The sequence below is a fragment of the Ranitomeya variabilis genome, chromosome 4 (assembly GCF_051348905.1).
Source record: "Ranitomeya variabilis isolate aRanVar5 chromosome 4, aRanVar5.hap1, whole genome shotgun sequence".
Taxonomy (NCBI): domain Eukaryota; kingdom Metazoa; phylum Chordata; class Amphibia; order Anura; family Dendrobatidae; genus Ranitomeya; species Ranitomeya variabilis.
The window spans coordinates 656,942,277-656,966,056 of record NC_135235.1 but is presented as its reverse complement, the minus strand read 5'-3'; the positions used below and the strand labels follow the sequence as shown (position 1 = coordinate 656,966,056).

Genomic DNA, 23,780 nt, shown 5'->3' with positions numbered 1-23,780 from the left:
TTATCTGATGAAATGTCAGCTTTTCTTTGAGATGTGTGCTTAAAAATCGCACGGACACGCAAGGTCCATGTGCTATGCAATTTTTTTTTCCATACTCAAAGGCATTCATTTGCGACTGCAATCCGATGCTAGCATCCACTAGAATTGTGACAGGGATTGAGAGTAAAGTGTCAGTCTTTGCTGACGACACCAAACTATGTAGGATACTAAAATCTGACCTTGACATTACAATTTGCAAAAGGATCTGGATAAGATGTCTGAATGGGCAAACACTTGGCAAATGAGTTTTAATGTAGATAAATGTAGAGTAATGCACCTAGGACGGAGTAATCCTAGTGCTGCATATACCGTACATTACATGGGAGAATACTACAGAACAGGAGAAGGACTTGGGTATTCTGGTTTTACAAGTAAGCTGAGTAGTAGTCATCAATGTCAAGCAGCAGCTGCAAAAGCAAACAATATTTTAGGGTATATAAAAAGGAGATAAAATCCCACGATCCCAACGTATTGTTACCCCGTTATAAATCACTGGGGAGGCCACATCTAGAATATGGGATATAGTTTTGGGCCCCACATTTAAAAAAGGACATTCAGAAATTAGTCAGTTCAAAGGTGGGCAACTAGATTATTACAAGGGATGGAAGGCCTCTCATATGATGAAAGGATGGAAAATTTCAGCTTGTTTAGCTTAAATAAAAGATGCCTCAGAGGGGATCTATTTTATATGTATAAATATATGTGTGGTCAATACAAAGGACTGGTGCATGACTTATTCTTTCCAAGGACCAGGTGGCACTCATTACGGGTGGAAGAAAGGCGATTCTGGCAGCTAAACAGGAAAGGGTTCTTTACAGTTAGAGCGGTCAGACTGTGGAATGCCGACCACAGGAGGTAGTAATGGCCGACACTATAACAGCTTTTAAAAAAGGGCTGGAAGATTTCCTCAGTACACATTGCAGGTTATAGATAATTCAATGACAACATGCACAATTGGTGGAGAAAGGTTGAACTTGATGGACCTAGGTCTTTTTTCAACCTATGTAACATTAGTATATCAGGTGTGCATGATACCAGCCGATCGCGTAAGTGACATTATAGGAACAGCTCACCTCTGTAGTCAGAGTGGCACGATTAGGCCGGTGTTACACTTGCAACTGCAATGCGAGTCTCTTGCCTCAATACCCATGAATGATAATCCACTATCCACGCACGTGTGCCTTCCGGTCCATGCTGACCACTCTTCTGCTACGCGGCTGCTTTCACTATAGATGATTACTGCTGCTATTAAAACGTGAGTATGTCACCACTGAACCCACTTTCCCTGACGAAGCCGCTTCGGCGGCGATACGCGTGGGTTCCGCTCTTACACCCCATTCTGTCCTACTGCCTGCTACTCAGGGCACGGAAATCTGCTTAATTTTTCAGGGCCAGATTACTCTAGGCTTCAGCTTTCTACTCTTATCTGCATTCTCAATTCTTTTACAGCTGGTTGAACATTCATGGCATGTTACTGCCTTACATTTATACTTACCTTCTCTGCGCATTGTCTCTATACTCCATTTGCGGGTCATGTGGTGAGCTCCATGTTTAATCATGTATTGTGTGCTGATTATGCCTTTTTGACACATTTATTATTCTGTCAGTCATATTATGCACACCATTAGGGACTTTGTCTTTGAATATTTGTATATAAAACCTATGTTTCATTTCTGCAGGGGTGCATAACATTGCCATTTCAGCTTGTCATGTTGTATTTTCAACTTCGTGCAGATTTATCATGTTGGAATAGGGGTGTCATGTCTACACTGGTTGTATTTTAATTGTTTTTATGTGTTTTTTGTGGTGTTCAATAAACGTTTTGCTATATCTTTCATATTATATGGTTGTGCGGGCCTTCCATAGTCCAATCTGTTTTCTTTGTTCTTCATTCTTGCCTCAATACCCGGCACTGCCGCTGGCACTTGGGCCATACACGCGCGGCTCCGCTGTGTACACGTCGTACACACGTTCCGATCTGTACAAACATGGCTCCGCTCCGTACACCACGTGCACACAAAGCTCCACTCCATACACACACGGCTCCGCTCTGTACACATTGTACACACGTTCCGATCTGTATACACACGGCTCCACTCCATACACCTCGTACACACACGGCTTTGCACTGTACACCACGTTCACACGCGGCTCCGCTCAATACATCTCATACACGCGGCTCAGCTCCGTACACCTCGTGCATACACGACTTTGCTTCGTACACCTCGTGCACACGTGGCTCCGCTCAATACACCTCGTACACACACGGCTCTGCTCCGAACACCTCATACACACGCGGTTCTGCTCCGTACACACACGGCTCCGCTCCGTACACCTCGTACACACACGGCTCTGCTACATCCACCCTGTAAACCCCTCCTGACCCCACACATAAACTTCCCCTCATCCAGCACCATGACAACCAGCACAGCAGAGTCCTGCATACACTGAGGCCCCTGATCATGTGACCTCTGACTCCTCCCCTCCTGTGACCTCATCACAGGTCCTGTGCGCACCGAACCGCCATATATCTAGGGTTGTGGCTAAATCCAACACTGCTTCCTGGTATGAGGTTTGCAATGAAGGAGGAGGCAACGGCCATTTCCGGTGACATAATTTCCTTACATGGTCACATGGGTATGACATCAGCAAAGGTCCTTTAGCCCACTTGGATTTAGCCTCTGCCATATGTGGTGTGCGGCTCTGCAGGTGGAGGTAGGTGCTGGAGATTCCCCATTACTGGGCGGAGGGTGCATTAACCCCTTTAGCATGGAGACTATTTTGGTGCTTTTCTTTTGCCACCTTCTAGGGATCATGATGTTTTTGTTCCTTTTCCTTTGATAGATACACCCACGAGTACTAAGAGAACTAAGTAATGTAATAGACAAACCATTATTTCTTATATTTAGGGACTCTATAGCGACGGGGTCTGTTCCACAGGACTGGCGCATAGCAAATGTGGTGCCAATATTCAAAAAGGGCTCTAAAAGTGAACCTGGAAATTATAGGCCAGTAAGTCTAACCTCTACTGTTGGTAAAAGATCTGAAGTTTCTGAAGGATGTTATTCTGGATTATCTCAATGAGAATAACTGTTTAACTCCATATCAGCATGGGTTTATGAGAAATCGCTCCTGTCAAACCAATCTAATCAGTTTTTATAAAGAGGTAAGCTATAGGCTGGACCACGGTGAGTCATTGGACGTGGTATATCTTGATTTTTCCAAAGCGTTTGATACCGTGCCGCACAAGAGGTTGGTACACAAAATGAGAATGCTTGGTCTGGGGGAAAATGTGTGTAAATGGGTTAGTAACTGGCTTAGTGATAGAAAGCAGAGGGTGGTTATAAATGGTATAATCTCTAACTGGGTCGCTGTGACCAGTGGGGTACCGCAGGGGTCGGTATTGGGACCTGTTCTCTTCAACATATTCATTAATGATCTGGTAGAAGGTTTACACAGTAAAATACTGATATTTGCAGATGATACAAAACTATGTAAAGCAGTTAATACAAGAGAAGATAGTATTCTGCTACAGATGGATCTAGATAATTTGGAGAGGGGTTCAAGAGAGGCCTGGATGTCTTCCTGGAGCGTAACAATATTGTATCTTACAGTTATTAGGTTCTTTAGAAGGACGTACAGTACAGACCAAAAGTTTGGACACACCTTCTCATTAAAAGATTTTTCTGTATTTTTATGACTATGAAAATTGTACATTCACACTGAAGGCATCAAAATTTGAATTAACAGTGTGAATGTACAATTTTTATAGTCATGAAAATACAGAAGGTGTGTCCAAACTTTTGGTCTGTACTGTAGATACATACGACCCAACTATGGAAAACAGAAAACATTTAAATACATTTTCCTCACACAGTATAATGTTTCCACAGTACCCCCATCCCCAACACATAGTATAATGTTCCCACACTACAGTCATACCCCACACACACAGTATAATGTTCCCACAGTACTGCCATCCCCCCACACAGTATAATGTTCGCACAGTACCGCCATCCCCCCACATACAGTATAATTTCCCCACAGTACTGCCATCCCCCCACACAGTATAATGCTCCCACAGTCCTGCCATCCCCCCCACACACACACAGTATAATGTCCCCACTATACTGCCATCCCCCCACACACAGTATAATGTTCCCCCAGTACCGCCATCCCCCCACACACAGTATAATGTCCCCACAGTACCGCCATCCCACCACACACAGTATAATGTTCCCCCAGTACCGCTATCGCCCCACACACAGTATAATGTTCCCACAGTACCGTCATACCCCACACACAGTGTAATGTTCCCACAGTACTGCCATCTCCCCACACAGTATACAGTAATGTTCCCCCAGTACCGCCATCCCTCTATACACAGTATAATGTTCCCACAGTACCGCCATCCCTCTATACACAGTATAATGTACCCACAGTACCGCCATCCCTCTATACACAGCATAATGTTCCCACAGTGCTGCCATCCCCCCACACAGTATAATGTTCCCACAGCACCGCCATCCCTCCACACAGTATAATGTTCCCACAGTACCGCCATCCCCCCACACAGTATAATGTTCCCACCGTACCGCCATCCCCCCACACAGTATAATGTTCCCACAGTACCGCCATTTCCTCACACACATTATAATGCTCCCACAGTAGCTCCATACCCCCACACACAGCATAATGTTCCCACAGTACCTCCAGACCCCCACACATAATATAATGTTCCCCCAGCACCGCCATCCCTCCACACATAATATAATGTTACCACAGTACCTCCATTCCCCACCCCCACACTATGATACCACCCACCCCACTGGCTAATGATTACTCGGTTAGCACCGTTCTGAATGGCTGTACAGTTGAACCCAGAACATAATGGATTTCACCAACATTGTGCATTGTTTTAGCTATAAGAAATATACATCACTATAAGGGCTCATTTCCACATGCGAGAAACACGTCCGTGTCTCGCATGTGGAAACCAAGCTCTGGCGCCGGCACTTTGGAGCGGAGCTGTGCAGCTCCATGTGTTCCTATGCGTCCGCACGCTCCGCTCCTGAGTGCCGGCGCCACAGCTTGGTTTCACGTCCGTGTCTCGCATGTGGAAATTAGCCCTAAGAAAAACAGTGGGGTTGTTTTCCTCAACTCATTAATCATCTGTCAAGATTCCTCCATATACATTAGGCAGCAGGCGATCCTGGTCAAATCAGTGGCTTTATCTGAATTTAGTTTGTGTTTGGGGCCTAAGATCATACCTCCCAACTTTTAGCGAAGAGAAAGAAAGTTAAGTCATACAGCACACTTAGCAAATTTTGACCACACACCTACTCGCACCCATTTATCATTTCTACTCTGGAAGGAGGAGATGTCAGAGGGGCGATGGCTGTGAGGGACATAAAGCAGACACTTGAGACTGCAGGGCGTAGACCCAAATCAGGACTGTACCACTGTATCTGGGGTTACCGAATAAGCTGCAGAGGGAACCCGGCTTCCTTGATCGCTCCAGCTCATCAGCTGTTTGGCTCTGCAGCTGCATGTGTGGTGGCTGTGTAACATTCACAACACACAGGCTCTCCATGCATGTGACTGTCATGTAGCTGTGGAGCCGAACAGCTGATCAGCCGGAGCGATCCAGGAAGCAGCTTTTGCAGTAAGTTCTATAGCAGTGTTCCCCAAGTCCGGTCCTCAAGAGCCACCAACAGGTCATCATTTTCAGTATTTTCTTAGCAATAGAATAAATGCAGCCTTTATGCTACATGTGAGCCAAAATGTCCAAGCAAAGTGGATGTGATTGGATGTGATTTCACGATAACTCGTCCCACGGTGCATCTAAAGACGCTGCTGTACTGTGTAGTACTGGTGCATTTTTTCTTTATTGGCTTCTACGTGGAGCCTGAAAAAAACACATGCAGAAAACCCCTGCTTTTCTACGCCCAAGTATACAAAACCAAATTGCCTCAACACTGTACATGTATGTTTCAAATAACTCCTGACCAAGTTTCTCAAGCTTCTGTGTGTGGATCAGACATAGCTAACATGATAGAAGATTACGGCCTGGGGAAGACGGGAAACATTCATACAGACGGCTGGTTGTGATGGAGTCAGAGACGGACTCTGATCAGATATGTTTCTAGAGACGTAGTAGAAAATGCTTACGTGTGTGTTATAAAACATCTACGATTTACCAGTAGAAGTAAAGAAAAAAATTAATACTGGAAAATAATAAAAATATTATTGCTCACATATATGTTTCCCCCCCACCCCACAACACCTGTATCACCACTGCTGGGAAACCTACCAGTCTCTGTATTTTCTGGCCACATATGATCTCTACAGCCAATCAGCGACTGAAGCAGTGATGAAAATAGGCAGTGAATTGTGCCAGCTGACTGTCACCAATTCAACTAATGTTGCAGCATATATATGATCCAAGACTACAACATCTACACGTTATATCAGTTCATATGTTTCCCCTTATTATCTCCAGTAATTGTGTTATTGCATGGGATTCTTTATGATTTTACATTTTCTCATCTTCTTCCCATTCAGGTCCCTACAATATTGGATTCTCTCAGTGGAGATCTATAAGAGTGAATTATCTTGATTGACCCGTCAAGGATGGATAGGCACAGAGAAAAGATCGACAGAGACAAGATGGCGGAGAGGATATTATACCTCACCCTAGAGATCCTCTTCCGGCTTACTGGAGAGGTGAGAGATTCTGATGACGCCACATTACATCATTGTCATCTATGGGAATAACAGATGGACAGAACTGGAGAGGTGAGGACTCTGGAAATGTCTGTAGTGAGATTTATTAATGTGTCTCTCCATAACCAGGATTACACAGTAGTGAAGAAGACCTCTAGTGAGCGCTGTCAGGCCCCTGTGCCTCATGGATGGAGAAGACCCGTGAGCCCAATCACTGGGCCTCCACCTCACCCCCTGATACATGAGGACATCAATGAACAGAAGATCCTAGAACTGACCTACAAGATGATTGAGCTGCTGACTGGAGAGGTGACACTGCTGGGAATGCTGGGACGTTATACAGTAACCCTATACAGGGATCATGGGGTGATGGTATCATTGTATGTGTCAGGTTCCTATAAGGTGTCAGGACTTCACCATCTATTTCTCCATGGAGGAGTGGGAGTATTTAGAAGAACACAAAGATCTGTACAAGGACGTCATAATGGAGGATCCCCAGCCCCTCACATCACCAGGTAATAGGCCGGACTAAACGCAAACGGCCTATAATTATCTGTATGTAAAGAATTAATTCATTCCCTGTATGTGTTTCCTCCAGATCTCTCCAGTAAGAGGACAACACCAGAGAGATGTCCCCGTCCTCTTCTTCCTCAGGACTGTAAACAAGAAAATCCCAATGTTCCTCAGGATCATCAGGTAGATGGAGAGAAGGTGTCATGAGATCTCCCCTATGATGTGTAGATGGCTGTGAAGGTCTTGTGTTCAGTCTTGTTTTATCCACCAGTATTATATGTTTTATACTTGTGTAATAAGAACGGTGGAGATGGCAGGATTAGAGCTGATCATGAATGTGACTTATCAATATGTGACTTGTACAATATTTGTTTCAGGATGAAGATCTGACCCATATTACTACTACAGAGACATATGTGAGGGGTGATGAGTGGTGTAAAGAGGAGATTCCTACATATGACTACCCAGGTGAGTAGTAACCACTAAATGTAAAGAAATTACAGATTCTTCTCATTCACTGGCTGTGGCTGCTTTATCGGTGATGTAGTCTGGCCATATCACAATCAAGCAGTCACCATTCTGCTAAACCCAAACTGTCCCCATTACTTTGGGCATTGCAAGTCCTTCTTTTGGAGTGAGACCTGTCCTGGCCAGAGCTTGCAGCTCGGAGAATGCAGCCTAGTGCCTGAAATTGGAAGATGCTGACCCCTACCTTCCTACCTTCCGAAGAATGTGCTGACAACATGAAAATCATGGGAAGAAAAATACCTGTATGGTCGGCCTTGCTTTTATGACGAGACATCAGACCAAGTCCTATTGGTTTATATGCTCAAGTATAAACAGTAGACACACAAATGTATATATCAAAAATTCTGTGTGTATGGTAGCCCATTGAACACAAAACCACATTTTTCACCTGATTTGAGTGAAATTTTGCTCTCCAATTTTAATACAATCTAAAAAAGTACTGCGAGCATTAAAACTCAATCCCCCCCCCCCCCTTCACGAGATTTAGCACCTCTCCCTGAATTTAGGCTCTACAGAAATAAAGGAGATAATGAGTGTCTGTGTGCTGAATAGAGAACCACAGTTCTGCCCAAGGGACTTAAAGAATTAAAGGGGCAGCAGCCATATTGTCGCTAAGCTGGGGTATTTTGAGAAGTCACTCTAAATTCTGTAATTATAGCAAAAGTGCACAAGTGGGACCTCATTTATGATAATTGCCTCACAGTAAGATTGAGTGCAGCTTTCAGCATTGAAGCTGCTGAGATAAAGTTAAAGTTGAGGTCTGATTGGTTGGTATAGACAACAGGAACAGTCTGACTTTGAAGCAGACACACATTTTGTTCTATATACAGTTGTGCTCAAAAGTTTACATACCCAGGCAGAATTTGCTTTCTTGGCCTTTTTTCAGAGAGTATGAATAACACCAAAACTTTTTCTCCACTCATGGTTTCTGGTTGGGTGAAGCCACATATTGTCAAACTACTGTGTTTTCTCTTTTTAAATCACAGTGACAACCCAAAACATCCCAATGACGCTGATCAAAAGATCACATACCCCATTTCATAATACTGTGTATTGCCATCTCTAACATCAATGACACCTTGAATTCTTTTGTGGTATTTGTGGATGAGGTTTTTTTTATTCTCAGATGGTAATGCTGCCCAATCTTCTTGGCAAAAAGCCTCCAGTTCCCTTAAATTCCTGGGCTGTCTAGCATAAACTGCACACTTGAGATCTCCCCAGAGTGGCTCAATGATATTGAGGTCAGGAGACTGAGATGGCCAGTCCAGAACCTTCACTTTGTTCTGCTGTAGCCAATGAAAGGTCGACTTGGCTTTGTGTTTTGGATTGTTGTCATGTTAGAACGTCCAAGTACGTCCCATGCGCAGGCTGATGATTGCAAATTTTCCTCCAGTATTTTCTGATAACGTGCTGCAGTCATCTTTCCTTCAACTTTGACCAAGTTTCCTGTGCTTTTTGTAGCTCACACATCCCCAAAACATCAGCGATCCACCTTCGTGCTTTACAGTAGGAATGGTGTTCCTTTCATCATAGGCCTTGTTGACCAAATGTAACGTTTATGGTTGTGCCCAAAAAGTTCAATTTTGGTTCCATCACTCACCTTGTTCCAGAAGTTTTGAGGCTTGTCTCTGTGCCGTTTTGCATATTGTAGGCAAGACACTTTGTGGCATTTGCGCAGTAATGGCTTTCTTCTGGCGACTCAACCATGCAGCCCATTTTCCTTCAAGTGCCTTCTTATTGTGCTTCTTGAAACAGCCACACCGCTAGTTTTCAGAGTCCTGTATTTCAGCTGATGTTATTTGTGGGTTTTTCTTTGCATCCAGAACAATTTTCCTGGCAGTTGTGAATGACATTTTTGTTGGTCTACCTGACCATGGTTTTGCTTTACAGAGCCCCTTATTTTCCATTTGTTAATCACAGTTTGAACGCTGCTGACTGGCATTATCAATTCCTTGGATATCTTTTTGTATCCCATTCCTGTTTCACACAGCTCAACTACCTTTTCCCGTAGATCCATTGACAATTCTTTTGCTTTCCCCCATGACTCACAATCCAGAAACGTCTGTGGCTGGATGAAAGATGCAAGAGTCTGTCTGGATCCCAGAAACTCACAAAGCTTTTATGCGCACACACTGATTGCAAGCAAACAGGTCACAGGTGAGGATGTTACCTCTAGTAGCCATTCAAACACATTTGTGTCAACTTCTGTGCATGATATCAAGCCAAAATCACCGGGGTATGTGAACTTGTGATCACGGTCATTAGGATGCTTTGGGTTGTTATTATGATCTAAAAAGAGAAAACACAGAAGCTTCAAATAAATGGCTTCACCCAACCACTAACCATGAGTGGAGAAAAAGGTTTGATGTTATGATTCATAGTCTCTGAAAAAAGGCTAAGATATGTATGTGTGTATGTATGTATGTATGTATGTGTGTATATATATATATATATATATATATATATATATATATATATATATATATATATATATATATATATATATATGGCCCGATTCTAACGTATCGGGTATCCTAGAATATGTAGGTAGTATATAGCACAGGCTACGTACTATATTGCACAGTGACGTAGTATATAACACAACCGACGTAGTATATAACAGAGCTAAGCTACGTAGTATGTAACACAGCCACATAGTATATAACATAGCCACGTAGTGTATTGCACACGTAGTGTATAGCACAGGCCACGTAGTATATAGCAGAGCCATGTAGTATATAACACAGTCACGTAGTGTATAGCACAGGCCACGTAGTATATAGCAGAGCCATGTAGTATATAACACAGTCACGTAGTGTATAGCACAGGCCACGTAGTATATAGCAGAGCCACATAGTATATAACACAGTCACTTAGTGTATTGCACAGCTATGTAGTATATTGGTCAGCGACGTAGTGTATAGCAGAGCCACGTAGTATATAACATAGCCACGTAGTATATTGTAGAGGCACGTAGTATATTGCATAGCTACGTAGTATATTGCACAGCCACATACTATATAACAGAGCCACGTAGTATATTGCACAGTCGAAGTAGTATATAACAGAACCGACACAACCACATAGTATATTGCACAGCTACGTATTATATAACACAGAGCACGTAGTATATTGGACAGTCACGTTGTATATTGCCCAGCTACATAGTATATAGCTCAGAGATGTAGTATATAACAGAGCCCACGCAGTATGTAACACAGCCCACGTAGTATATAGCAATATGGACACTATATGTGTGGTTAAAAAAGACTTAAAATAAACATATACTCACCTTCCGAAGGCCCCTTGAAGTCTTGGTGCCTGTGTGCGGTGCACGTGGCAGCTTCGGGTCCCAGGGTTGGTATGAGCGCAGGACCTGTGATGACGTCGCGGTCACATGACCGTGACTTCATGGCAGGTCCTTCTCACATAGCATCCTTGGCAGCGTAACCTGCCGCTTGCACTGCCGAGGACAGCGCGCAACGTCGGATGGTGAGAATAACCTTTTTTACCCTTCGCCACGACAGCACCCACTTTGAGAGAGGGACCCGCCCATAGGAACAGGAAACCTACAGAGATAAAAGGGCGGCCCCCCTCTCCTCCTCAGTTGGTTTCCTGTTCCTATCGGAACTCTCTGGATTACCTACAGACGGAGGTGGTTGGAGCGCCTCCACTTTTTCTTACCCGAGCCGGTACATCCGCCTGCGTGGTTCTCTCGGTGACAGCAGGGGCTGCGGCATCGGAAGCAGCGGCGGGGGAGCCACTGCATGCAGCCTCCCCCCTCGTCTGGGCACTATCCGGCAGGTTCCGGGCATGGAAGGCCCGGCCTATGGAGGGAGCCTGTGTGTACGGGGCGCCGATTCCAGAAAGCAGCGGCGCCGGCTCTGGCGCGCGGGTAAGTCTGCGCTGCTTCATTGAACCGGAAGTGTTAGTGCACTTCCGGTTCGCGGGGGGCGCGGCACGCTGCCTGGGACCGCGCGATTCAAAAGCGCCGGGGCACAGGGCTAGTTGCTCAATATGTCGTCCCCGGCAGATACTGAGCTTCCACTTGCTGTGGAACGTGATAGCGCTGACAAAAGTAGCGCTAAAAGCTTAAAGTCAGCGGCTAAACGGAGTGGTCATTCCATGGATGGATCTGACACTCGCAGAAGTAAATCAAGAAGTACGGATGCAGTACTCAGACCCCACACAGTGTCTCCATCTCCTAATCCGGTATAATGATGAATATAATAGCTTCACTGGGTGAGTGTTATAATCCTTTTCCCATAAGCTGATCCCTTCCTTCTCTGATTTTCCCCTAGGCTAAAAGGACTAGTAAATCCAAGCATAAAGAATGTGCTCTATGCAGGCAGCCCTTACCTGACACATATTCTAAAAGGCTGTGTCAATCCTGTATCAGCCAGACCTTACAGGATGAGGCAGCTGTTACAGCCACAGATATTAGAGCCTTAATACGGCAAGAAATACAGTCCCTGGGGTCAGAATCCTTGAAAAAGCAGGGCACTAAGCACCTATCTCCAATCTCTAGCTCAGAGTCTGAAGAGGGCCTAATTCGATCCTCCAACACCTCAGGATCATCTCCTAGTTCCTCTGAGGATGAAGGTGGAGCGTGTTTTCCAGTTGAGAGCATTGACAACCTTATAAAATCTGTAAGGAACACTATGGGGTGTCCGGACACTAAGGGAGTTAAATCTGCACAGGACATTATGTTTGCAGGCCTGGGTCATAAAAAGAGGCGAGCTTTTCCTGTAGTTTCTGCCGTTAAAGACCTTGTAAAGAAGGAATGGGACAAACAGGGGAAGGGGTTTCTCCCATCCTCTTCTAAAAGACGCTACCCCTTCAGCGATGAGGAATTGGCAGTGTGGTCTAAAGTCCCGAAGGTGGATGCAGCGGTGGCGTCAACTTCGAAACCGGCATCTCTACCTGTGGAAGATGCAGGGATTCTATTAGATCCCTTAGACCGCAAAACAGAAGCTCTTCTAAAAAGGTCCTGGGAGACAAACACTGGAGCTTTTAAACCAGCCATATCAGGCACGTGTACAGCCAGGTCCCTATTAGTCTGGGTTGACCAGCTTGAACAACAGGTGAAAGGCAAGATCACAAGGGATAAGATTCTTCAATCCTTGCCTCTGATTAAAAGTGCCGCAGCATTTCTAGCTGACGCTTCAGCGGACTCCCTCCGTTTAGCAGCCAGGTCAGCAGGTCTGGTTAATGCAGCTCGTCGTGCCCTTTGGCTCAAAGGATGGAAGGGAGACGCACAATCAAAAACCAGATTATGTTCAATCCCATGCCAGGGTGAGTTCTTGTTTGGGAAGGTTCTGGATGACCTACTTAACAAGGCAGGAGAAAGAAGGAAGGGCTTTCCTAAACAGTTTCTTCCTTCTTATAGGAGAGCGTTTAGAAGACGGCCATTTAACAGGAGGAGGCCGTATGAGGCCCAAAAAGATCGGTGGGAAACAAAAGAAACCAGACCGAAAGGTGCCTTATATAGTAATCCCGAAACATCTAAGCGGGGGAGATACCATCAGTGATGACTACCCAGTAGGGGGCAGACTGAAATTCTTTTATCATCAATGGGAAAATATAACCTCAAATCAATGGATCCTTCAGCTAATAAAATCTGGATTAAGATTAGATTTCTTTAAATTACCACAAGACAACTTTGTAGTAACATCTCTAAAAGCGCCGGAACAACAGGAAGCGCTTCAGTTAGAAATTCTGAGCCTTTTGGCAAAGAATGTTCTCATCGAAGTACCAATAAACCAGGAAGGGAGGGGGTTTTATTCCTCTTTATTTTTGGTTCCAAAACCTGATGGTACTTTTCGTACTATAATTAATCTAAAAAGACTAAATGCCTTTTTGGTTGAACACACCTTTAAGATGGAATCTATAAGATCTACTATAAAACTCTTGTTCCCTAGGTGCTTTATGGCAGGTCTGGATTTGAAGGATGCGTACTATCATCTTCCAATTCATATAGAACACCAACAATATCTCAGAGTTGCAGTAGTTCTACAAGGCCGGATCCGGCACTTCCAATTTACGGCCATGCCATTCGGCCTATCTATGGCGCCTCGGATCTTCACGAAACTTATGCTAGAGGCCTTAGGTTGGATTATAAACTTCAAAAAATCCAGACTTCTTCCAGAAACTCGTCAGTCCTTCCTAGGACTAGTCTTGGACTCTGTAAGTCAAAAATGTCTTTTACCAGAATCCAAAAAGTTAATCATAGTTTCAAAGGTCGCTACGGCAAGATCAAATCCTCGTATGTCCCTCAGAGAGGCCATGTCTCTCTTGGGCTCTCTCTCCTCCTGCATTCCTGCGGTTCAATGGGCCCAATACCATACCAGAACCCTACAACACCAGGTGCTTCATGCTCAGTCTCATTTCCAGGATCATCTAAATTCAAAAATCACCTTATCTGAAGACGTACTTCATTCACTTCGTTGGTGGTTAAATAAAGTCCATTTGTCCAGAGGAGTCTCATGGGCATTTAGGTCCCCTAAAATACTTACTACTGACGCAGGCCCAGAGGGGTGGGGAGCCCATCTGGGTCAAAATATAGCCCAGGGTTGCTGGACTCCTTTAGAGACTCAGCAGTCTTCCAACTGGAAGGAGTTAAATGCAGTATATTATGCTTTAAATTCTTTCCTTCCTCAGCTTCGAGGTTCTCATGTCAAGATCCGGTCGGACAATACAACTGTCGTCGCGTATTTAAATCGGCAAGGCGGAACGCGATCGGAAAGTCTCATGTGTTCAGCGGCAGACATCTTCGATCTAGCAGAACCCAATTTTCTATCTCTCACGGCGGTCCACATCAGAGGTATAGAGAACTCAAGGGCCGACTTTCTAAGTCGCCACACGCTCCGCCAGGGAGAATGGACCCTCAATCCTCGCATATTCAAAAACATAGTGGACATTTGGGGTCTTCCGCAGATAGATTTGTTTGCGACCAGGAGCAACAGGCAAGTACCAATGTTTGCATCCCTGAATGTGGCAGATCGTCCAGATCTAGTAGACTCGCTCCAGTATCCATGGAATTACGATCTAGCCTACGCCTTCCCACCAATGATGCTAATTCCTTTGGTGATCAAGAAAATAAGAGAAGAAAGATCGAAGGTGATTCTGATAGCTCCATTTTGGCCAAAGAGGCCTTGGTTCTCCTGTCTTCGAGCGATGTCAGTTTGCGATCCGTGGATTCTGCCAGTGACTACAGACCTACTCTTTCAGGGTCCATTCTACCATCCACAAGTAAAGGGGCTCCACCTCACGGCGTGGAACTTGAGAGGCAGATACTAACTTTAAGAGGGTTTTCTCAAGAACTAATCAATACATTACTGTTGAGCAGAAAAAAATCTACAACTCTAATCTATAGCAGAGTATGGAGAAAATTCCTCAACTTCTATACAAAACCCTTCTCTAAGGTTCCTATTAAACCAATCCTTGAATTTTTGCAGAAAGGTCGTGAGATGGGGTTATCAGTTAATACTCTGAGAGTTCAAGTGTCTGCCCTGGGAGCCCTCTATAGTGCTAACATTGCTAGTAATAGATGGGTAACTAGATTTATTAGGGCATGCGAGAGGTGTACACCGGTTCATGTTCCACGCCTGCCACCCTGGGACCTGAATCTAGTCCTAGACTCCTTATCTGGTCCTCCCTTTGAACCTTTATATTCTATCCCTCTTAAAAACATCACATACAAGGTAGCTTTACTGATAGCCTTAACTTCTGCCAGAAGAGTGGGTGACATCCAGGCCCTCTCTATAGACCCTCCATTCCTAATAACATATCAGGATAGGATAGTTCTCAAACCTGATCCTTCATACCTCCCTAAGGTAGCTACAAAATACCATAGAGCCCAAGAGATTTTTCTACCTTCCTTTTATGATAATCCAGCAAATTCAGAGGAGGAAAAACTACATATGCTTGATGTTAAAAGAGCAGTCCTGGGCTACATAGACAGAACCCGCTCTTGCAGACAGAGTAGGGCTCTGTTTGTGTCTTTTCAGGGTCATCGAAAAGGCCATGGAGTCACGAAAGCTACCTTGTCCCGGTGGATCAGAGAGGCTATCCATCTTGCATACTTGTCAAAAGGCGAAAGTCCTCCAGAGGGAGTAAAGGCGCATTCAGCTCGAGCCGTATCATCCTCGTGGGCGGAGAATAAAGACATTCCCATCGAGCTCATATGTAAGGCCGCAACCTGGTCGTCGCCTTCAACTTTCTATAGACACTATAGGCTTGATCTGTCTTCCGCTTCTGACTTGGCATTCGGGAGAGCCGTCCTTAGTACGGTAATCCCACCCAGGTGAAGGGTCTCTGAAAGTCTCTCAAAGTGGGTGCTGTCGTGGCGAAGGGTAAAAAGCCGGATTACTCACCGGTAATGCCCTTTTAATGAGCCACGACAGCACCCTGTCACTTCCCACCCTTGTAGATATGTATAGTTATTAATACAATATATTCTCATGGGTGATTATAGATATAATAAAATGTACTAATAATTAAGAATGTATACTAATTTAACAATGGCGGTTCCTCTTGTACTCTGAAAAACAACTGAGGAGGAGAGGGGGGCCGCCCTTTTATCTCTGTAGGTTTCCTGTTCCTATGGGCGGGTCCCTCTCTCAAAGTGGGTGCTGTCGTGGCTCATTAAAAGGGCATTACCGGTGAGTAATCCGGCTTTTTTTTATTATTATTATTATTATTTGTAACATTAGATCTTTTTACTATTGATGCTGCATACGCAGCATCAATAGTAAAAAGTTGGTCACACAGGGTTAATAGCTGGCATTAACCCTGTGTGAGCGCTCAGCGCTGACTGCAGGGCAGTAAAGCAGCGGCCATTTCGCTGCCAGACTATGGCCGTCGCTGATTGGTCATGGCTATGGTCGTAGGCATTTTGCCACGACCAATATCAGCGACTTGGATTTCGATGACAGACAGAGGCCGCGACCAATGAACATCCGAGACAGACAGACAGAAGTACCCCTTTGGCAATCATATAGTAGATCTATATATATATATATATATATATATATATATATATATAATTTAATAGAAAAAAACAGGGAAACAGCACCACAGACTTCCAGATCATCACCGATCCTCAACCAAATTTCACAGTGGGTGCAAGACACTTTGGCTTGTATGCCTCTCCAGGTCTCCGTCTAACCGTTAGACGACCAGATGTTGATCTGGTAAATGTGCCATCCTTAACTTTAGCTCTTTTAGAGATCATTTCAGCTTCAACTTGCTTAGCTGTTCATGATAATAGTAATTTTTCCCAGGAGTATGGTAGTTCAATGAATTATGTGCTGTAAATTTTTTCATAAGAATTTGGGATAGTTATGAAATGTACTATAAATGTCTGTTCTATTCATGATGTAGGCTTTAGTTTATTTGAATCTGTGCTGCACTTTATGTGCATGCTCAGTATTGAGGCAACCTGCAATCTCAGAGCACACATCAGCTGGAAGCTTTGCAGCATTGCCTCAGCGAAGCGTCAACAGGCTCTACTGAAGCTAATTTATCTAGGAGAGAAATCGTATGCCACAGAACAGATATGGAAATTAATAACCGACCAGACAGATCTGTGGCTCTTGTCGCTGAATCTACAACCAGGCATGGTCTTGTGTGATAATGTTCATGACCTGATAGTGGCTGTGAAGCTTGGCTCACACATGTACCATGCTTGGCCCATATGCTCAGCTTGGTAATTTAGCAGTTTCTAAAAACCTACCCATATTTGCCAGAGCTTCTGGTCAAAGTACGCCACGTCAGCGGCCATTTTTGCAAGTCAGCCACCGCTGCTCTGGCAGTGCTGCAGCAGCGCATGAAAGTGCCAGCTCACTGACTGGTGTTCGATGTGACCATGCGCTGGAACGCCAGTTGTAGAATACCAGCTCCAACTCGCCTGTTGGTATTCTGGTCAGCCTCCACACATAACTGAAGAGTGGGCATGTATGTCTGACATTTGTGCAGTTCTCCAAGACTTTGAAGACTCCACAAAGATGGTGAGTGGTGATTACTCCATCATCAGCACAATGATCCTGCTTCTGTACCTACTTAAACAGTTGCTGCTGACAATTAAACATGAAGTTTTTGCATGTGGACCAGGTGGAGATTGAAGACATATGGGGAGATACTACCCAGCCTCATCTCATCTACTCAGCGTGGATAGGGTAACTATGAGGGCATGATGGCTGAGAAATAGGAGGAACAGGAGCTGGCGGAACAGAGGCTAGTACCCACACAAGCGTGTTCCTGTCTCTCCTACATGGATGGGATGAGGAGGAAGAAATGGAGAGTAGTTATCATGGTGGAGACAGGGAAGTGTTGGCTGTTGGGACCTTGGCACATATGGCAGACTTTATGTTCCCCAGCCTTTCCAGTGACCCTTGCGCTACATTCATTTTTGCCAAAAAAGAGTAATGGTTGTTCACCCTACTACTCCCACGCTACTAGGAGAACCTTGCATCTCTCCTTCCTGTTTATGAGGTCCTTTTTTATGTTTAATACAGAGTGTATTTCAGACCTGCTTCCATCATATTTTTGCCAGTTCTTGCTTTCTTAATAAATTACACTGAAATTTCCAATTTTTTTTATAAAAAATAAAATTTTTGTTTACTTAAATTATAGATTTGAAAAAATATATTTTAAATTTTGCCTTGTATAAAAGTAATTGTGCAGGAAATAATGTTTCCTAACATTTTTCCTTTAAACTCCAATTTGTCATTGATTTTGAGTGTTTTATTGTCAGACCTTTTAAAGTGGACTAAAAGTATAACACCATTGTGCTCTCAGCAGCAAACTGGGAGTCATAGATGCTTCCAGGTGTCTTCCCCATGCTGTTCTCCTACCATTCAGCACTTAACGTAGGGGAAATAAGTATTTGATCCCTTGCTGATTTTGTAAGTTTGCCCAATGACAAAGACAAGAACAGTCTATAATTTTAACCCCTTAACTCCCAAGGGTGGTTTGCACGTTAATGACCGGGCCAATTTTACAATTCTGACCACTGTCGCTTTATAAGGTTATAGCTCTGGAACACTTAAATGGATCCCGGTGATTCTGACACTGTTTACTCGTGACATATTGTACTTCATGTTAGTGGTAAAATTTCTTTAATATTACCTGCGTTTATTTGTGAAAAAAATGGAAATTTTCCCACAAAAATGATTTTTAGCCCCCAATTTATTATTCTTCCAAGGGTAGCAAGAGAAATTGGACCCCAAAAGTTGTTGTCCAATTTGTCCTGAGTATGCTGATACCCCATATGTTGGGGGTAAACCCCTGTTTGGGCGCATGGCAGAGCTCGGAAGGGAAGGAGCACTGTTTTACTTTTCAACACAGAATTGGCTGGAATTGAGATTGGATGCCATGTCACGTTTTGGAGAGCCCCTGATGTGCCTAAACAGTGGAAACCCCCAATTCTAACTCCAACCTAATCTGAACACACCACTAGCCCTAATCCCAACCTTAACCCTAACCACACCCCTAACCTGAACACGCCCCTAACCCTAATCCCAACACACCCCTAACCCTAATCCCAACCGTAAATGTAATCCAAGCCCTAACCCTAATTTTAGCCCCAACCCTAACCCTAACTTTAGCCCCAAACCTAACCCTAACTTTAGCCTCAACCCTAACCTTAGCCCCAACCCTAAACCTAATGGAAAAATGGAAATAAATACATTTTTTTAATTTTTATTTTTCCCTAACTAAGGGGGTGATGAAGGGGTGTTTGATTTACTATTTATAGCGGGTTTTTTAGTGGATCTTTATGATTGGCAGCTGTCACACACTAAAAGACGCTTTTTATTGCAAAAATAGTTTTGAGAGCTATAATTTTTCCATATTTTGGTCCACAGAGTGATGTGAGGTCTTTTTTTTTTGCAAGACGAGTTGACGTTTGTATTGGTACCATTTTCGGGCATGTGACCTTTTTTTGATCTCTTTTTATTCCGATTTTTGTGAGGCAGAATGACCAAAAACCAGCAATTCATGAATTTCTTTTTTTTTGGGGGGGGGGGGCGTTTTACCGTTCTGCGTTTGATAAAATTGATAAAGCAGTTTTATTCTTCGGGTCAGTACGATTACAGCGATACCTCATTTATGTCTTTTTTATGTTTTGACGCTTTTATACAATAAAAACTTTTATATTAAAAATTATTATTTTTGCATCGCTTTATTCTGAGGACTGTAACTTATTTATTTTTTCGCTCATGATGCTGTATGGCAGCTCATTTTTTGCTAGACAAAATGAAGTTTTCAGCGGTACAATCTTTATTTATATCCGTCTTATTCCAGTTTTTGTTCGGCAGTATGATAATAAAGCGTTGTTTTTTGCCTTTTTTTTTACGGTGTTCACTTAAGGGGTTAACTAGTGGGACAGTTTTATAGGTCTGGTCGTTATGGACACGGTGATACTAAATATGTGTAATTTTATTGTGGTGGGTTTTTTTTTCATTTAGATAAAGAAATGCATTTATTGGAATAATATTTTTTTTCTTTATTTAGGTTTTTTTTTTTTCCACATGTAAATATTTTTTTTAAAACTTTTTTACTTTGTCCCAGGGTGGGACATCATGTGGATCGCCCCCAGAGTAGGGCAATGGGGTACTCGGTACCGGGTCCTTCGGTTCGGGGGATGTCACGGTGGCCTGACCCGGTCCGTGGCCCTTAGAGGGGCGTCCAATAAAAGGGAGAGTTTGTATAAAGTTCGTGACGCCACCTGTGGTATTCGGTCAGGGTGACCGATGCTGCTTAGGGGTCCGCTGGGGTGATGTAATGGCAGCTAGATGGAATACCTTCCCACAGGTGAAGTGTATCCCCAGGGCTTCCCAGAAGTGTAGATGGTGATGGTGGGTGATGTAAGGCGCAGAGAATAACGAGGACACAAGGTTGCAGTCTCTTTACCTTTTACTGGAGGCTTCAGCAACCACAGTCCAGGGTACAGACCACAGGGTAGGCAGAGTCCAGCCGGTCCGAAGGCAAATCCAGAGTCCCCTTATCCAGGTGGAAATCAGTAGCCTTCCTACTAGCGTCTGTGTATTGTAGTACCTCCCTGCTGAGCTTCCCGGTAAGGTCCTCACAACTCTTGTAGATGTTCTAGATGTTATTTCTTCCTCTCTGTCCCCCAGATGGTATGGATAGGACAAACCCGTATGACTGATGGCCTGAGGCTTGTTTATAGGGACCCTAGAGACGCCCTGACCCCCACAAGTTGCCACTGTGTCTTCTTAGGCATTAAGGTCGGGCAGCCAACCTGGGACTGTCCTGCCGGTCTTTGAAGTAAAGCGTAGAGTCTATTACTCCCTTGGTGTTTCGGCCACCGGCTACGCGTCTCAGAAGGAGGCAGCCTTTACAGGGCAGAACTCCCTCTGGTGTTATCTCCTTGTGCTGTGACTTAGTTTCTCACCCTGTACAATACAATTCTCTTCGTGTCCTTTCTTAGGATGCTGCCGCACGTGGGGCAGGCGCAGCTCCGTAGCTTTTTGTCCCGCTAGGCCTCTGTCAGGATCACACCCCTGACAGGGACCCTCTGGCTGCAGCTCAGATGTTCCTCCTTTCCCCCTGTCTGCCTGACAGGTGTTGCCTGGGCAAAGCCCAGTCAGCTTCTCTCTAACTTTCTATCCAGCCCACCAGTTTTACCCTTCTGTGAGGAGTGCCCTAGTAGATAGGAGCAAGGCTCCCCCTGGTGGTCTGGAGAGTGAAGTGTAGTGTATGGTTTGTGATACCTGGTAGGAAGATCTCCTTTGTTACCTTCAGACGTAATATCACTCCCCCTGGTGGAAGAATGACATTACTGCAACGACCAGGACTCTGGGGCGCTGCACATGCTATAGTGTCAGACCGCTGACCTGACACTTTGCAAAGCACTGTGTCAGATCAGTGATCTGACAGGCAGTGCAGGAGGCTTGCTGTTGCCTGCTCTCGTCTGACTGCTGTGCTTGCCAACAAGGGTTTTGCCACCGAGAATTAAGTCTTTTTTGCCAAAGGGATCAAATACTTATTTCTCACTGCAAAGTGCCAATAAATTTATATAATTTATACAATGGTATTTTCTGGATTTTATTTTTGATATTCTATCTCTCAATGTTAAAATTAACCTACTGTTCATGTCTTGTCAGTGGGCAAGCTTACAAAATCAGCAATGGATAAAATACTTATTTCCTCCACTGTATTCCATCCATTTCAACATTTTTTCACTGACCCCCAGCCCTCCTTATAGAGTCTGACGGAAAAATGCTCAGATTTCCCATTGACCACCTTTATATTCGTTACTCGAAACGAGCATTCGAACATTAGGAATTGCTCGGTTTGAGTAACGAGTATCCGAGCCTCTCAGTGCTCGCTCCTCTCTACTATATAACTTGCAACTTCTATGTATATTTTAGAAATGTTATACAACTATATTTTTAAAGGATATTTTATTCAAAAATAATCTTTTTTTTTGACAGATGACTGTACCTGGCGATCACAAGGACAAGGGAAATCTGAAATTTTTAAATCAGAAGACCTTGAACTCACACAAGACATAGCTGAAATGTATGCCATTGCTCCAGATATTCCTTTATCTTTGCACAGCAAAGATCTATCATGTGATGCTTTTGAACGGTTCCAAACCTCTGATTCATCACAGAATATTAAGAAAAATAAAAGTCACAAAAGAGGCAATAAAAATCAAACTGCTTTTACAGCAAAGAAGCTATTATCAGATGCAGAAAACAGAAATAATTTTTCCCTCAAAATGTCTTTTGTTACTTATAAAAATCTTCACACAAATGAGATAAGATTTTCATGTTCACAGTGTGGGAAATATTTTAACCAGAAAGCAAAACTTGTTAGACATGAGAGAGTTCACACAGGGGAGAAGCCATTTCCATGTTCAGAATGTGGGAAGTGTTTTAATCAGAAATCACATTTAGTTGGTCATCAGAGAACTCACACAGGGGTGAAACCTTTTTCATGCTCAGTATGTGGGAAATGTTTTGCAGAGAAATCAAGTCTTGTTTTACACCAGAGAACTCACATAGGGGGGAAGCCTTTTTCATGTTCAGAATGTGGGAAATGTTTTGCCGAAAAATCAAGTCTTCTTTTACACCAGAGAACTCACACAGGGGAGAAACTTTTCTCATGTTCAGAATGCGGGAAATGTTTTCCAGTGAAATCACGTCTTGTTAGACACCAGAGAACTCACACTGGGGAGAAGCCATATTCATGTTTAGAATGTGGGAAATGTTTTAATCAGAAATCACATGTAGTTGTCCATCTGAGAACTCACACAGGGGAGAAACCACATCCCAAAAAGATACCCAACATTTCTTCCTCTTTTATCCTAACACCCAATCCTAGTGATCTGCCATTCATTGCAGCTTCTTCAAATCCAAGTCTGAACAAATGCCTTTAATAAATAATAAACATGTTCATGTTGTAATTTTCAATTTACATCTACGATCTATTCCTTTTTTGTAGGATCATCTGGTGGGATTCTTTTTCTTAAATGCACTTTCCGTGATAAGTATGGTAGATCTTTCACTATTGTGAAGAATATGGGTTCTATACTTTCTTACTGATCAACTATCATATCCAGTTCAAAATTGTAGTCCTTTTACAAAATGTGAAACTGAGACAGGAAACCATTCTCTGTAGGTGGCTGAGCTAAATGCACGCCTCCAGCAGATAACTGGGATAGACTTTCCTGGCAGGATGGATCGCTGTTGAGAGTGTAAAGCTACCGTATATACTCAAGTATAAGCCGGCCCGAGTATAAGACGAGACCCCAAATTTGGCCACAAAAAACTGGGAAAACTTAATGACTCGAGTATAAGCCTAGGGTGGAAAATGCAGCAGCTACCAGTAAATGTCAAAAATAAAAATAGATAATAATAATCTTTATTTTTATATAGCGCTAACATATTACGCAGCGCTTTACAGTTTGCACACATTATCATCGCTGTCCCCGATGGGGCTCA

At 43.7% G+C, this 23,780-nt stretch overlaps 1 protein-coding gene across 2 annotated transcripts; it reads left to right on the top strand.

Moving 5' to 3' along the window:
- The first annotated feature begins 2,596 nt into the window (after positions 1 to 2,596).
- On the top strand, positions 2,597 to 23,232 carry LOC143767491 (uncharacterized). 2 transcript variants are annotated; one of them, XM_077255879.1, is made up of 7 exons: positions 2,597 to 2,754; positions 6,604 to 6,765; positions 6,895 to 7,074; positions 7,157 to 7,280; positions 7,364 to 7,461; positions 7,656 to 7,746; positions 22,266 to 23,232. In XM_077255879.1, exons 2-7 carry the CDS (start codon positions 6,673 to 6,675, stop codon positions 23,213 to 23,215), a joined length of 1,536 nt encoding a protein of 511 aa, XP_077111994.1. In that variant the 5' UTR covers positions 2,597 to 2,754; positions 6,604 to 6,672; the 3' UTR covers positions 23,216 to 23,232. The 2 variants fall into 2 exon arrangements, with proteins under 2 accessions (XP_077111994.1, XP_077111995.1); XM_077255880.1 differs by lacking the exon at positions 2,597 to 2,754 and adding an exon at positions 2,885 to 3,051.
- The last annotated feature ends 548 nt before the right edge of the window (positions 23,233 to 23,780 follow it).